Source organism: Archocentrus centrarchus, unplaced genomic scaffold (assembly GCF_007364275.1).
Source record: "Archocentrus centrarchus isolate MPI-CPG fArcCen1 unplaced genomic scaffold, fArcCen1 scaffold_79_ctg1, whole genome shotgun sequence".
In the NCBI taxonomy this organism is placed as follows: domain Eukaryota; kingdom Metazoa; phylum Chordata; class Actinopteri; order Cichliformes; family Cichlidae; genus Archocentrus; species Archocentrus centrarchus.
The window spans coordinates 528,047-545,073 of NW_022060290.1; the positions used below are offsets into that span (position 1 = coordinate 528,047).

General features: G+C 40.7%; 1 protein-coding gene across 1 annotated transcript; it reads right to left on the bottom strand.

Annotated features, from left to right (window-relative positions):
- Window positions 1-7,578: 7,578 nt before the first annotated feature.
- Window positions 7,579-10,244, bottom strand: LOC115777823 (uncharacterized). The gene is made up of 5 exons (XM_030725822.1): window positions 10,087-10,244; window positions 9,129-9,323; window positions 8,964-9,040; window positions 7,799-8,666; window positions 7,579-7,593 (listed from the first exon to the last, which is right to left on the bottom strand). Exons 1-5 carry the CDS (start codon window positions 10,114-10,116, stop codon window positions 7,579-7,581), a joined length of 1,185 nt encoding a protein of 394 aa, XP_030581682.1. The 5' UTR covers window positions 10,117-10,244.
- Between the last annotated feature and the right edge of the window lie 6,783 nt (window positions 10,245-17,027).

Below are 17,027 nucleotides of genomic sequence, written 5' to 3' on the forward strand. Positions count from 1 at the left end.
CATATTTATCTAATAGACTCCAATTTGTTCATGTAAATGGGGAGTCTTCTTCACACACTAAGGTTAATTATGGAGTTCCACAGGGTTCTGTGCTAGGACCAATTCTATTTACATTATACATGCTTCCCTTAGGCAGTATTATTAGAAAGCATTGCATCAATTTTCATTGTTATGCAGATGATACTCAGCTTTACCTATCAATGAAGCCAGATGACACACATCAATTAGTTAAACTGCAGGAATGTCTGAGGGGTCATTCACAAATATTGCGTATCAGTGTGGAGTGTGATGAGTCACTTTAATCAGCCTGACCCACTCTGACATCATCACAGACAGAATAAAAGTTTGTTATCAAATATATCATTTCTTTTATGATGTCTGCTTTCATCATTCAATTCAATTCAATTCAATTTTATTTATATAGCACCAAATCACAACAAACAGTCGCCTCAAGGCGCTTTGTATTGTGGGTAAAGACCCTACAATAATACAGAGAAAACCCAACAGTCAAAATGACCCCCTATGAGCAGCACTTGGTGACAGTGGAAAGGAAAAACTCCCTTTAACAGGAAGAAACCTCCAGCAGAACCAGGCTCAGGGAGGGGGGGTCATCTCCTGCGACCGGTTGGGCTGAGGGGAGAGAAAAGACATGCTGTGGAAGAGAGCCAGAGATTAATAACAATTAATGATTAAATGCAGAGTGGAGTATAAACAAAGTAAATATGGTGAATGAAAAGAAACAGTGCATTATGGGAACCCCCCAGCAGCCTAGGCCTATAGCAGCAAAATTAAGGGAGGGTTCAGGGTCACCTGACCCAGCCCTAACTATAAGCTTGATCAAAAAGGAAAGTTTTAAGCCTAATCTTAAAAATAGAGAGGGTGTCTGTCTCCTGAATCCAAGCTGGAAGCTGGTTCCACAGAAGAGGGGCCTGAAAGCTGAAGGCTCTGCCTCCCATTCTACTCTTAAGTATCCTAGGAACCACAAGTAAGCCAGCAGTCTGAGAGTGAAGTGCTCTGTTGGGGTGATATGGTACTATGAGGTCTTTGAGATAAGAAGGTGCCTGATTATTCAAGACCTTGTAGGTGAGGAGAAGGATTTTAAATTCTATTCTAGATTTAACAGGGAGCCAATGAAGAGAAGCCAATATGGGAGAAATCTGCTCTCTCTTTCTAGTCCCTGTCAGTACTCTAGCTGCAGCATTTTGGATCATTTACACAACTTGAATTTTCATCAGATGAAGCTGAATCCTAATTTTACATGTGATTTATAAAATCTAATTATTCAGCTGCAGCCTGACGGACAAAACAGCTCAGACTGAGTTTACCTGTATTAGTTACTAAGACAGCAGCAGACCGTGGGGACGGAGCTTCCCTCAGGTCAGCTTTTATTTAATAAAAACTATTTTTGCTGCAGTTTATGACAGTTCGGTTTATGGCCATTTAATTGTTTAACTGACTCAGAGTTGGAGTTAGCTCTTTCTGGAACTGAAAACCTGAGTTTCCCTCATTTTAGGGTTAACAAACCCAGAGTTGTTAGCAAAACCTGCTTCCCTATCTGCCTCTGGATCGCGGGGGGCATGGTTGCAGTTTCTCGCCCTCATTATCGAATACATTGCATGACAAAGGCGCATACACACACATACTACAAACAATAAACTTGTGTGTGTGTGTGTGTGTATATGTAGGTGCATATGGGTGTGTGTATGGATGTGTGTGTGTGTGTGTGTGTGTGTGTGTGTGTGTGTGTGTGGTGATATCAACCCCTTTTATTTTTTTTTTTTTTTTTTTTTTTTTTTCTATCTCCATTCTTCCTTTTCTCTCCCCCCCCCCCCCCCCTTTCTCCCCCCCCCTCTTGTTCTTGCCCCTTCCTTGTTGCCTGTCAGACTTGGCATGAATAACTAAATAAAAAGATAAATAAATAAAAATAAAATTGCAAACATTAACAAGAAGAGCCTATAGGAAACATATAGAGCTGTTCTTGTCAAAGCAAATATGTTTGGTACATCAGTACATTCGGATCATCATTCCGATTGTGAAAGATGCCAGACATGAGAGGCTAAAAAAAAAAAAAAAAAAAAAAAAGATTTTATTTTAATATTTCCAGATGCGGCTCTGGAGCCACCGGTTTTTGACCCCTGTTCTAGGCTGTAGGGCTTACTTTATCAGATGGCCGCACTGGTACTAGTAGAAAGGAGTATTAGGGCCACATTGAGAAAAAAAGAAATTGTGCATTTTGAGAATAAATTCAAAATTTTGAGAAAAAAGTCAAAATGTGCAGATTAAAGTCACTTGAAGTCAAACAACTGCCACAACACGTCTGTTATACCCTCCAGAATGTCTTGTACTATGAGTTAGTGAAACTAGAGAATCTGATTTCTCTTTTAGTACATAAACACGATGTAGTGATAATTACGAGGATGTTAAAGAGAGAGTGCAGAAAGCTGCATCTGCTCAGAAGGAAAACCCACACAAACTGGCAATGGTTAGATGGAAGGATGGCTGCACCTTCGTTCAGTACAGAGGAGACATGTAGAACCACAAGACACAATAACACAGCTGATCAAGTTGTTTCTACCCAAGGCATTTTGTAGAGAGTATAGCTGTGGCCGTTATTTGACTTGAAATGATGACTTCGATGATTTTGACTTTATTCTCAAAATGCTCAAAATGATTTATTTTTTATCTCAATGTGGCCCTCACACTCTTTCATATAGTAGCAAGCTAAATATTTCAGTATTACAAAAATAATTTAGTAACCCACAGAAGTGCAAAGTTTGATGTGTTTTATTGGTCAAAAACATTTAACAAAATATACCTATTCAGTTTGAAACTCTAATCTAACAAATCAAAATAAATATCAATAAAAATAATAATAAGCAAAAGAAATAAATAAAAGTGATACCTCTCACATTTAATAGACAAGCTGTGTGCCTCCTTACAGCCCTGCATTTTAGTGGTGTGCATACTGCAAATTTTGGTATCGATCCGATACAAGTAAATACAGGGCCAGTATTGTCGATACCAATACAGATATCAATAATTTTAACTTAAAGGCTGCTTATCAGGGGTGAAAGTAGTTTTAAATTCTTGCCAGTACTATGACACATACACACAGATTATATCTATATATATATATATATATATATATATATATATATTAGGGGTGGGACTCGATTAAAAAAATTAATCGAATTAATTACAAGCTTTGTAATTAATTAATCGAAATTAATCGCATTTTAATCGCATTTCAATATTTGACATGAGAAATATTAATTTAAGTTTAGTTGATGAATGAATCAATATACATAAGCTTAAACTTCAAAATTTTGTTTATTTTCCCACCAGTCTACTACACAGACCAATGAAGGGTGGAAGTGCTCCTGTGATAAGCAAACTCCTGAAATTAAAGTTAAGCATCATAACTGGATAGTTTTATTCAACATTAATGTCTCACTTAATATAGTTGGAAATTAATCATTCGCTCAGCTGTATTCCTTGATGTTGAAATGTGTTATGCTTGTTTTAACAGCTTATTTTGAATTAAAGACTTAAAATTAAACCACAAAAAGGAGAAAAAGTTCGTTCTCCGTTTAACAGCTGCTTTTACACAGCTGTGCTTCACACTCACGGTTGCTAGGCGACATGAGATACGCAGAGGTGACGGCAGCTGATATGAAGGCTAGCCGCTCACTTCCGGCCTTTGTGGGCTGCGAAAGACGTGGGCCGGGTCCTGCGCAGGATGCGGCCCCTAATTTGGACATTGTGCGTCGATATAATCTGTATGCCGGGAACTCGCGCACTGAGAAACGTTCCACGGTGCAAAGTGCGATTAAAATGCGTTAAAAATTTTAACGCGTTAATTTCCCCATAATTAATTAATCGAAATTAACGCGTTAAAGTCCCACCCCTAATATATATATAGCTATTGCTTGTCTGGATAAGGCAGAAATTAGAAAGAAATTAGAATCAGTTGACAATGTGGAATATATTTTTGTTGTTAAGGAACTGAGATGTTTGCACACAATGCACACTTAACACAACTGATGACCACCTCCATGCATTCTGGCTCTGTCCACCAATACAAAACTTCTGGACAGAAATAACTACCAAACTTTCGCAAACCTCAATCCTCTTGGCAACCACTGTGTATTGGAGCTGAATGCACTCTCCTGTAGCGTAAATGAAATCTCTGGTCATAAGCAGTGTTTTTGAACTGTGCTGTGTTGTTGAAATTGAGCAGAATAACATAAAACACAATTAGTCTCTATTTGCTTTGAATTCAGATAGTTTGGACCAAGCAGACCGACATTAAATGTAGCAGTGAACGTTTTAACCTGTTATCTGGCTGAACCAAAATCACTGGCCGTGTCCTGTCCGCCAGGATGTACCGTATTTTCCGGAGTATAAGTCGAACTTTTTTTCATAGTTTGGCTGGGGGTGCGACCTATACTCCGGAGTGACGTATATGTGACATTTATAACACATGAACCAAAATACTCCAGCCACTTGACATCTCCGTGAACTGCAGCTTTAAGGCAGTCTTGCGTAACCTGTGGGCGCAGTGGATGATGGATGGAGCGCACAGCTTAACGGCAACTGGGAGAATGCGCCACCCAATTTTCCTGGAAGTCATTGGATGGATCAAGAAAACATGGGCTTCAGTGACAAACCATCCTGTTGGGATTCAGAAAGGCTGGAATAATGGGCTAGTTGCACTAGGGCTTGTGACGTACTTCCATTTCGAAACTATGCTGCTGCATCGTTTCCGGTATGTTTGTTTTAATGCTTGTTAGCTGTTGTTGTCTGGTAATTCAGCACGAGTGTACGCAGAAAAGTATTTAAAACGGTACATTTTCAAAGACAGGAGAAGAAATACTCCGAACATTGCTGTGTCCCACTTTGTTCGGCTTCGTCCAAATTTAACGGTGTTTTAAGTTTCCATAGTTTTCCGACTCAGTCCGACTTGAGAAAACGATGGCTGATAAACATACGCCGGGATGATTTCACTCTTACCGCTCACACTAAGGTCTGTAGCAGACACTTTGCCACTGATCAGCTCATAGAGCCAACGACCCCTGATGGTCGAAGAAGACTGATTAAAGGTGCTGTACCAACGCTTTTTGAGTGGAATGGCTTTAAAGTTGAGCCACTGCGGCGTAGTGTTTGGGAGAGAACAGAGCGACCCACTGAACTTGTCCATCTTGAGGAGCAGGAAGAGCAGGGTCTCTCAAATGATCATGACTACTGCTCAGTCCCTGAACCGTCTGCATTGGACATGTCTGCATCAGCTGCAGAAGACCTGTGTAAAGAGGTAGAGGATCTGAGGAAGGAAATACAGGAGCTGCGTGTCCAGCGTGAGTTTGGATTACAGCGGTTTGCTGGCTCCGACACCGACATCAGATTCTATACCAGGTACACCTAAGTTCTGTTCAAGCTAACTGTTTCAAATATACAAATTTCAGCATCACTTAAATCAGTGATTCTCAATCTGTGGGATGCAAACGACCTGGGAGAAAAGTAATGTTAAGTTGAACATAAGATTAATTTTCATGGCATAACTGGGAAATCCCATCAGTATACGGCAGCAGGTACGTTAGCATAGCGGCTAGCGCTATTTTCCACCGTCTTTTGTTTACATAGAGCAGCAATGTCGTTTCGACCTGCAAAGTGGGACATGATGGAAAAAGTTTGAGAACCACTGAGTTACATTAAAGTGTTTCCTGTCATATAAAAACACTGTATCTAGACACACACACATATATATCTCATGTAGATGCATTAGTATTTAAGCAATATCCTAATGCTATAGATAAAATACAGAACCAAATAGCTTCTTAATCATACTATCTGAAAGTTAAATAGCATACAATTTGAGACACTGGTTTAGTTGTCAAAGCTGACATCATTTTGCTCAGTGTGTGGAGCATTAATTAATGATTGAAATTATGTTTTTCTTTTTTGTGAATAGATTTCCAAGCTATGACCATTTGATGGCATTTTGGTTTTTGATTGAGCCTTGCATTTATAAAATGGTCAGGGTCTCAAGAGCCAAATCAGCTGCCAAGAGGAATGAAGAAGTGGTGACACCTGCACGTTCATCAACAGTAAGTTATGCTGGTACTCAGATCTATGCATTTATATAGGTCTACATCCTAAAGGACTCAGCCTCCCTTACATACACCTGTGTGCTACAGTCCCCCACTGTTTACCCCATGGTATGGTATACATAACCATTAGAAAACATTCAGCCAAAAAAAAAAAAAAAAAAAGCATAATCTTACTAGTTTGTAGCATAAGAAGTAACATTTTCTCTTTTATTTTAACCTCCCAGAGGCAGCTGCTCCAGCCAATCGATGAGTTCTTTCTTTTTCTCGTCTTCCTGTCGGTTGGTTTGAGGGAGAGGGACCTGGCACATCGATTCAACATACACCAGTCCACAGTGAGCCGTATTATTGCAACATGGACAAGTTTTCTTGCCACTGCACTGGGGTCTCAATGCATCTGGCTTATGCGTGCAGAAGTGCAGGCTTACCTCCCTGAGGAATTTAAAGATTTCCCAGACACCCAGGTCATCCTAGACTGTACAGAGCTGAGATGCCAAACACCATCCTCACCACTACTCCAAAGTGAAATGTACTCCTCATACAACTCCCACTGCACTATGAAAGCCCTGGTTGGCATAGCTCCACATGGTGCAGTGACATTCATCTCTGATCTGTATGGTGGTTCGATTAGTGATAAGGAGCTATTCAAGCAATCAGGCATCGCTGAGAAGTTGACCGAAGACATGGCAGTGATGGTTGATAAGGGCTTTCTAATCAGTGACTGCTGTAAGTACAAAGTGTACTGTCCACCTTTCCTGTCTAAGCAGAAGCAGATGCCAGCATACCAGGTTAAGGAGACACAGGCCATAGCCAGACTGAGAGTACATGTGGAGCGAGTCATTAGGAGGATAAAACAGAACAAACGTTTTGATGGCATCATCACCTTATCACATGTCTACAACATCAACCAGCTGTTTGCAGTGGCATGTATGCTTTCAAATTACCAGAATACAGCTTTAGTTAAAAAATGGGTTAAGTGAGCCACAAGACACCAGAATGCAATGCAAGTAGCTTATTGTCACCATCCTAAAATTAATTTTATTTTTGCCTAAATCATCAAATTTTTAATATTTGGTTCAGTTTTGTTTTTTGAAAAAAAGTTACTTAGGCTATTATTTTAGGAGGGTGACTTTATGGAAATTGGCCTGCAGCTGAAGCCCCTACAGTCAGCTGACAAAATCTGATTACAGAACTTATACTTGGATGTTGATAGTTGAGTTCTAGTTATTGATAGTTCTAATTTTTTGCAGATGTTGAATATTAATACTATATTATGCTACTGTGTTTCTATACATGTTCCAGATTATTTAAAATCTTGTTAGTCTTTTTTTTTTACATCAAACATTTGTCATTTTCTTCACTTGTGTAAGTTTAACTACATCAGTATGGGGTTGTTTGTCCTGAATATAATACAAACTCAGTATCTTAATGTGTTTTAAAAACTAAATCAGTGCCATTTCTAAAATAATTTATTTCACACAAACGTAAACTGTTGAAACAAATTCATAAAATGTTTAAATTGCAAATAAAATGTAACTGTTACACAAGCAAACCTGAAGAATCCTTTTTACCCTTATGTGTTCAGTGTTCATTTTTCAGACACAGGTATCTTGGCATATATGTGTAGAAAAAAAAATGGTCAGCTTTTTCTCTGATTGCTCTTTGCACCTCTGCATCTGTGTATATTCTCTCACAAGGTAGTCCTCCTGTGCCCACACAACAAAGTCACACCACTGCATCCCGCTGATGAGCAGTTGTCCTTGTACCTGCCAGTAATATGCATGGCTCTTCTTTAGTGCAGGAGAACCAGAGTCTATTTGTACATATTTGCAGTCAATGAAGTTTTGTACATTTGGGCATTTGAACTCAACAAGACCAAACTGGGGGTATTCATTGGGGTCAAATACAACACCATCAGGAGATGCAGCAAGCCAGGGGGCAGTGGGGTGAATGACTAGACCACAGGGTGAGTAGTTTACATTCATTAGCCTACTGTACTCAGTTGCTATTGCTGGCTCCATCTCAGCACCTCTCCTCATGTCTGCTGTTTGCCTTGTTCCCTTCATGATGCGTTCAGCAAGTGACTCTGCAGAGCTCTGGCCTCTGACATGACACCCTTCGCGAAACCTAGATGCAGTCACTCTGGGCCTGCGGAGAAGATGCCACTCAGAGCTGGAACTTTGCTCCCGTGTAGCTGCTTCTATTTTCTGAACCATTTCCAGAGTTACAGACAAGCTCTTGAGATGTAGGAGCTCCTCTTCTGAGCACACAAACGCACAGTCTAATGGCAAGATGTCGTAACCCTCCAGAGGCAAGTGTGGTGTTGGTGGTGCATCATGGTGTAGTGTGATGTACCGGGATTTCAAAACTGGCTGCTGATATGATAGAACACTGCCCTCCTGCACCACACCAAAGGCACTTTCCACAAGGGGCTTATCAGGTCTCATGTTCATCGTGGTCACAAGTGGCCTGTCCTCAATTTTAAATTTTGCATATGCCTCTGTTATTCTGAACATGCAGTGATCTGGTAATGGACCCACCATGCCTCTGTAGAATCCACTCCTAAAGGAAAAACATAATGATAACAATACAAGGGACAAAGTTATTATATTGAAGTAAAAATAAAAAAACTGAAACAGTGCATATATTTGAGACTGGGATGTATGTCTAGATATGTGAATCTCTGAATAACTGTAATAATAATCAGCTGCCTTCTCATATGTTGTGCTAAACAACACATATGTAAATCAATGCATATTCTGAACTTATAGAAACTTGCTTCTGGCATATTGTATATGCATGAACAAATACACATATGCATTTGACACATGGGAAACAAAATTTCATAAATCTACTTACCGTACTCCAGTCTGGACCATCCTATTTGGTACCGGCTTAGTGAAGACCATAGAGTTGATGGGTCCTGGCTTCACACCCTAACATAAGACATATTTACTATGGATGGTTCTACTGTCTATATGTAAACATGGACTAATACAAAAACTTTAATGTCATTTAAATTACCATTGTGCGTGGCTTGTGCCATTGCTGTTCAGATTCGGTGCAGCTATGGACAGGAGGGACAACAGGAACTCTGAGTTCTGAGTAGTGCGCTGTTTGGAAGAGCAGTGCCACTGGGTGATTGCACATAACAGTGCCTGCCACACAGGAGCACTGGCTGGATGTCAGCGCCACTGGTGATGAATCCAGAAGCTTAATCTAAGAACAAGAAAGAAAATTAGAAATGTAACATCACTTTCTGGAAAAAGAGCCAACAAGGAGCATGGTTCAGTGTTATGGTTACTGACCCATGCTCATAAAACAGGCATACCCTCCTGAATGCTTAGTGTTGCCTTCTCTCCCTACTGAAAAAAATCTGATTAACCATCCTTGATAACTGAAATAGCTTTGCTGTATAGTATTAACTTAATGTAAATTTGTTTCTGATCACCCAAACACACATTGATCAAATGATCTGACCAGTCAAATTATGTGTGATAAAGCAGGGAGATAAAACATTCAAGTTGGTGGGCCTTTAATAATGAACTGAACTGAACCCCATTGAACGGGGTGAACAACATTACACTGCTTCCTGCCTACACTTAATCTGTGTGGTGCCTCACTCTTCCTCATTGACCTGTAGCACCAGGCTCTCACGCTGACCTCGCCTGACAACCTGTCTTTATTGGACACTGAATAAAGTCACACATGCAAGTCCCGTTAGTGTTTCTGCATTACTCACGTTAGTACTTAAGCACATGGCACACAGTAAGATTAGCATTAAATAGCTAACTATTTAACAATAATATAATAGCTAGCAAGAGTGACATTAGTTAACAAAACTCCGTCTATAGTTTAGTATAAGACAAAACATTAAGAACGCATGTTGCGAGGTTATGTCGAAAATTACTATTGAATGAACACATAAAACCTTAGCTAACGTTAGCAAACGTTACTTTGCGGTTCATTGTTGTTTTCTTACCTTCATAGTTGTGTATATATGATGCAGCATATAATTTAAATCCTTTATCCAGTTTGCTGGCTGGGGCTTTCATTGTCCTGCAAATCCGATGAACATCAGTGACATTTAATGTTGGGAGCTCTTGCAAGCATCGGGTGTAGAACGTCGCCATTTTTAACCGGAAGCGGTGGAGCCGCATCGCGCCGAACACGGAAGCGATTGTGCAACAGGCCCATTGGAACTGCAGCTGACGACGAGTCTGACTAACGCGACACAGAAGAGGAAGCGGCGCTTCGTCTACGGAGTGTACGGATTTGTTTAGAAGTGACACCGAGGATGAAGAATTCAATGGATTGATGGTTTGGTTAACTTGTTAGTATGTTCTTTATGCTATGGTTATCTGAATAACTTAATGTTACGTTAACATACCGAACACGTGTTCGTTGTGCGTCATGTAGCTGAATGTGTTACGTTAGCATAACGTAGGCGTAACCGTGTTCGTCCTGTTCTTTAATCCATTATTATTTTAAATTGCCGTTCAAGATGGAATTTCTGCTCTGGGTCTCGGATTCTATCAACCCCCCCCCCAAAAAAGTGCGAATTATAGTCCAGTGCGACCTATATATGTTTTTTTCTTCTTTATTATGCATTTTTTGGCTGGTGCGACCTATACTCCCGAGCGACGTATAGTCCGAAAAATACGGTAGTTCATTTTATATGAAAGGCTAGACCCTCCCATTTTGATTGACACCTCATTCGGCCAATCATATTAAGAAATGGGTTTTCCAGAGCCAATATTAGCCAGGGTGTGTCACGTAGCTTTTCGGTTGATTTTTGGTGCAGCCAGTTACATGATTGGCCGAACGAGGTGTCAATCAAAATAGGAGGGTGTAGCCTGCCATATAAAATGGTAAATGGACTAGCTCTTATATAGTGCTTACAAAGCGCTTACACAACACGTTTTACATTTACCCATGCACTCACATTCATACAAGCACTTCCATGTTTATACTAAGCTAAGAGCTTTTAATTAACTAACATTCACACACATTCATACTCCGACAGGACAGCCGGAGAGCAACTTGGGGTTAAGTATCTTGCCCAAGGATACATTGGCATGTAGCCTGGAGTAGTCAGGAATCGAACCGCTGACTTTCCGATCAGTAGGTGACCTGCTCTACCTACTGAGCTACAGCCACCCCGCACTACATCCGTGCCGCTTACGGGACGCGGCTGTCCGTTGCCGAAGTCCTCGAACTCTGAGGAGAGAGAAGCTAGAGACTTGAGGCTCCAGCATAGCACGAACAGTTCAGAAACAATTTGAAATGAGAGAAAAAAAAGCAATTTATTAACTGATTGTCGTGTTTTAGACTGCTTATTGTTAGCGGATCTATTCTGACCCAAAGTACAGCCATGGCCGGTTCTGAATGACGGCTTTACAGCAGACAGCCGCACGAACTCTTGCCGGTGTTGTGCGAAATTCTGTTCCCCCGTGAAAATCTGTTCCCCCTGTGTCAGGAGAGGGCAGCCAGAGAGGCGGATTCAAAAGTCTTCATGGCGCTTCTGATCAATTTCTCGGTAAAAGTCTTTACCGTGTTTATTCCTCTCATCAAGAACAACAACTCCTGTGAATATGAAAACATTTGCTCTTTATTTGCCAAAGTTACACAGGGGGAAACAAATATTTCAGCCATCCAAAATATTGTGTTCCCCCTCCATGACATGGTAACAAATTAATTTACCAGCAAGTCTTTTACAGTGTCATTTTACCGAGAAATCGATCAGAAGCGCCGTGAAGAAAGTCGGATCCGCCTCTCTGGCTGCAGTTTGTGCTCCCGACACAGGGGGAACAGATTTTCACGGGGGAACAGAATTTCACACAACAGCCAACAGTAACAAAACTGAATTATAAATAAAGGCGACTTTTGCTGGCAGTCTCTCGCCAAACCTTTCATCCTCACTGACACTGCCATATCAAGATTAACGTGGAAGTGTATGTCCTAATATTGAAATTTGTGTGAACCCAAATCCTGATGAAAAAATAACACAAATATGAATCTAGATGGTTCGGACAAATGTTGGTGGATGGTGCAGTGTTGCCAGATTGGGCAGCTTGTGAACACATTGGGCTGGAAAATTATATAGATATGTCTATAATTATAAAATTTGAAGGCAGCAGCTGACACAGTAACAGTGAGCGCAGCGCACTGTGCAGTCTAAACTCTGCTCTGATTAATTATATGAATGTACAGCGAGTCAATCAGGATTGTGAAACGTCAGCTGCAGAGCCCCAGTCTCCATCATCAGATCAATGCCCGGTTCATTTTCCATTTTATAAACAATACTTTAGAGGTTTTCGTGAAGTCACACTGTGACAGTGACGTGCATTAGTGTGTGTGTGTCATCAGTGGCTATAAAAGGCCTTTTCTTAAAGGATAAAGTGGTGTTTGAGCCACAGTTACGGCGGAGCGGCGGCTCCTTGAAATGGGACGCAGCCTTCCTGCGGCAGACAGCTAGCAGCAGTAACCGGACGCGCCAGGTTAGCCTAAGAAGCTACTGAGGCGTCCGTGACAACCACCATAGAAACAGCCTTTTAAGACCGTTTTAAAAACATCCTCAGAGTTCAAACGAGCAAAAATATATGATTTGAAACAGTTACAGCTGCAGAGCTGTGGCGGCTTCTTTAAACATTGTTTACATAGATGATCATGAATGATACGATGTAGCTAGCAGTGTAGCTAGCAGTGAATGAGGTGACGTCATTGTGTGCGCATTTCACAGCTGTCTGTCTCAGTCTGTTGTTGATATTACTCCAATTAACATGTGTTTACTTTCTCTGGACCATCTCAGGTCCACCTTTACAATTTCAGCCTACAAAATGATTTCAATATGAACACACACTCTAACATCAGTGCGCTTTATGAAGTCCAATCCTTAAAATAATATTATGTTTGTAAACATTCGTGTCTCTGAAATAAGTACAGATGTTCATGTTTGTCATTACTGTTTTATTTGTTTAGAGAATTGTGAACTTCACATTGTGTATCTAATCAGAGTCTCAGCAACCTTCAGTCAGAGACTGAGACTGGATCACAGCTTTAACCTCTGCAGAGTCACAGACAGACACAAACCTTCCAAATCACACACAAGCAGCCCAGTCTCATCATTTTTGGATGCCTCTACTGTACACTACACTGTGATCAATATATTAAAAATTATAAATGAAAAGATAACATTCACATAAAGCTGTTTGAAAGTAAAATTAATAGGTACTTTCCAATAATATTTTTAAGGATCTCTGTCAGAGACCAGACAGAGCCATGACTCTCAAGAACCAGAGACTGAAATATGGAAAAAAAAAAATCCCTATGAGAAATAAATGTGCAACAGTAAATATTTTGTCCAGTGGAAAATAAACGTTTTGAATCAAAAGCTTCGGATATCATCAACCAGAAAAATAGAACTCATTTTTTTTCTTTAATAACACACCTTAGCATGTAGTAATGTGACACATTTCTAAACAACAATACATAGATTTTGTTCAATGTTTTGATTGTGGCAGTGAAAACACATGTTGCTGTGTGTGAGTGTGACTGGCAGCCTGTGCACTGAGACCATGAAGCCCACTTCTCTGAAGCAGCTTCTTCTTCTTCTTCTTGGCATCAAAACAGAGGAGGGAGAAATCTACCAAAAGGAGAAAGAACATCTGAGGTGAAACCAGTCAGGACAAATGATTAAATTATATATAGTAGTTCAATACAGCCTCTCAGGTAGCTTTGTGCTGATTTCAGCTCACTGATCCTGTCTGTGGACCTGTGGTTTTTATGTTTGTAACCATTTAACTTCCATTCATCTATTTAACTCAGGGAGGAGAAATGTCAGGTTGGTGCAGCTGGTGAGTTTAGGAGGGAGGTGCGTTTGGTTCTCTGTTGTCATTATCTGAAAGATTTGGTTCACCCTGTGGCTGGGCTGTATCTGGGGTTATGTTGGACCTGTCACACTTAGCAAGTTTCCCAGGTTGGTGTTTATGGTTTAGAACTTCTAGTTCTGGAGCAGCATCTGTGGCTGTGTAGGGTCCCGTTGGTTTTTGCTGTTTCTCCAGATCTGCTTTGGAAATTAGGTTATTGATCTCAGTGCATTCCTAAACAGGCTGAACAAGGTTATATATCGTCACCCTCCTAAAAAAATGGTCAAAGACATTTTTTTAATTTTATTTTTGTCTAAATTAAATTTTCAACATTCGGTTCAGTTTTTTGTGTTTTCTGAAAAGCCTGAAAAAAATCAAGGGAGGGTGACGACATGTTTCATGGCTAAATAACATAACTGCTGCAGTCTGATGGTGACAGCAAGATCTGAAGCAGTGGGTGACGAGGAAGAGGAGGAATACAACAATTTGAAGAGATCCCTCAGTCTACAGTCAGCACAACGGCTACATTAGTGGCTGTTTGAGTTTCCTTCCATCTGCTGTGAACCTGAAGCACGGAGAACACAAAACATCTCTTCCAAATTTGAGATCACAATTACAAATATGTTCTTATTAAAGGTGAAATATGTGTTGTGACCTGGCTTTTTATACACCTGGCGACCCTGGGTCATCATTGGTAACCCATCCCCACCCCCACACCCATCCCACACACATTCCGATCTACTGGCCCCGTGTACATAACAAAAGGTGGCCTAATGAGATGTAAACTGCCATTTGGAGGCGCTTGGTAGAAAAAGGAGTAGTGTGAAAATGCTGGTAGTTCTAGTGGTCCAAGTTGTTCACCCACTCTCCAACCTCCTACAACAGTCTCCTACAACCTTAGGGCTTGGTTTGTGCCCTGAACTTGAGTTCAAGCTTCTCCAAACTCCACTGGTGTTGCTCTGCAGTAGCTGGTCCTCCATCTTCTTTCTGTAGGTGTTTTTTCCATCCCTGATTTTCCTTCTGAGATCCTTCTGCACAGCTCTCAGCTCCTCCTTATTTCCTGATCTAAAGGTTCTCTCTTCTCCTTCAGGAGAGCCTTTGTTTCAGAGCCACAGTTATGTATAACAAGTAATACTCAAGTGAATGTTAAACATGTATTAAAAGAAAAATGATTCAGCTCAGCTCACAAGAAACTGCTGGATACTATTCTGGAAATGCCTAATGAATACAAGGCCACTGTGAGCAATGACAAACCTTTAAACATGATAATCAAAAAGTACACATTAAGTATCATTGCTCACCTTTATTTATGAGAATGTCACTTCTCAAAATGATTGCATGCTGTCAGCTCTCATGGGTGAAGTTTGGCTTTGAGGGTTGGAGAAGAAGCTTTCCAGCACCTTTGGATTTCCAATTCAGTTCTGAAAGAGCAAAGACACAAACTACAATGATGTATGAAGCGGAAATGTTTGATTGTTGCTGCAGCACTAAACAGGTTTATAAACTGGTAGCTGATATAGCCTGAAGTATTAAAGATGAACCTCCTCTACCACAAAAAAAAAAAAAAAAGATTTAGTGCTTCTTTTTGCTGTTCTCAAATCTGCTCCCTCCACTGATAAACAACAACAATGTAAAACATATTAATGAATCAGTAACAAAATTATGGTGTTGAAAGTAAGTAGCCTGATGCTTCTAGATTAGTGATTCAAATTAGTGAGTCAAAACCTGAGATGGAGACTGGGTTTGTTTAAAGCTGAGGACAGTGAATCAGTCCCTGCTCACTGACAGGATTCCCAGAGTCTGGAAGCTTCTCCATGATGGGAATGTAATACACTGTAAGTTTCAGCTCAGCTCAAGTTTCAACTCACTGCCTTAATAATATCACTATATAAACGCTGTCCATTGAAATCCTCTTACCTGAACACTGCAGCATCCGCCGGAAGTCAGCGAGCATGGCTTCTGTAGTCCTTCGTCTGTAGTCCTTCATCCCTCTGTCAATGATCCTCCGTTAGAACGATAACTACCTTCTCGACTGACTACGAGGTGCAGACGGCCCTTGCTGGCCCATATCTACGGGCCTGAAAACCGCTAATAAAGTCAGTAATTACCTCATAACACCGAAGCGGGTGAACTAATGCAATTTACCTGGACAGCAACGGGAATACGCGTGACCATGGTTACGGCCGATGGGGTGATGGGTACTGTAGTTCATTTATTTATTCATCGTTGGTTCATGGATTTAACACAGAGGGAAAACGGCTTCAGACCACGGAACTCACAGAAAAAATTGGACACCGAATATAGCACTAACCATAAACACGTAAATATAAATTTAGACCTAAAAAGCCCCACAAATGTCATCGTTACAACCATAAGCAGCACCCCACATTAAATGAAACAAGGAGAAATTCATGTCAAAAGGAAAAGTGGCGCTTAAGGATCGCAATTAAAGGCATAATTCAGCTTCTGAGCTTCCAGTTCAAAAGAAAAGGGGGAAAAAAGGGGGACAGGGGCAAAAAAAAAAAAAAAACTATACTGCAGCTTAGAAGCCGTGCTCAGAGGCACGAACTTTATCCCACTGCATTTCAGGCAGAATAGAAGTCGTGCCGAGTAACACGAAAAAAGAGGGAATTCGTGTTCATGAGCACGAATCAATAGCTTAAATTTCGTGACTACTGCACGAACTGCCGTGAGACCGGGTTGGCTCAGCGCAGCACCGCTTCTTTTTTAACCTACTGTATTTATTTACTTATTTAGTTAAAAGATGAAGTGAAACAAAGGAATCTTTTGGTGATTCGCAATGGAAATGTGTGAAAGGTCATACTGACAAAAATTTTAGGCATCTATTTTAGGTTTTCAAAACTTGATACTTCACCAAAACTTTTTTGAATCACAGAACTCAACGTTTTTGTTAAGAAGGCGCCACCTTTTGGTGACAGTCTACAATTGAGGGAAAGGGGTGTGTTCATGCTGTAAAGTAGATACGCCCAGGAGAAGGAGGGGGACTTCCAGCCCGACGACAGCCGGACGTCGGCCAGCTGGGAGCTGGACTTCA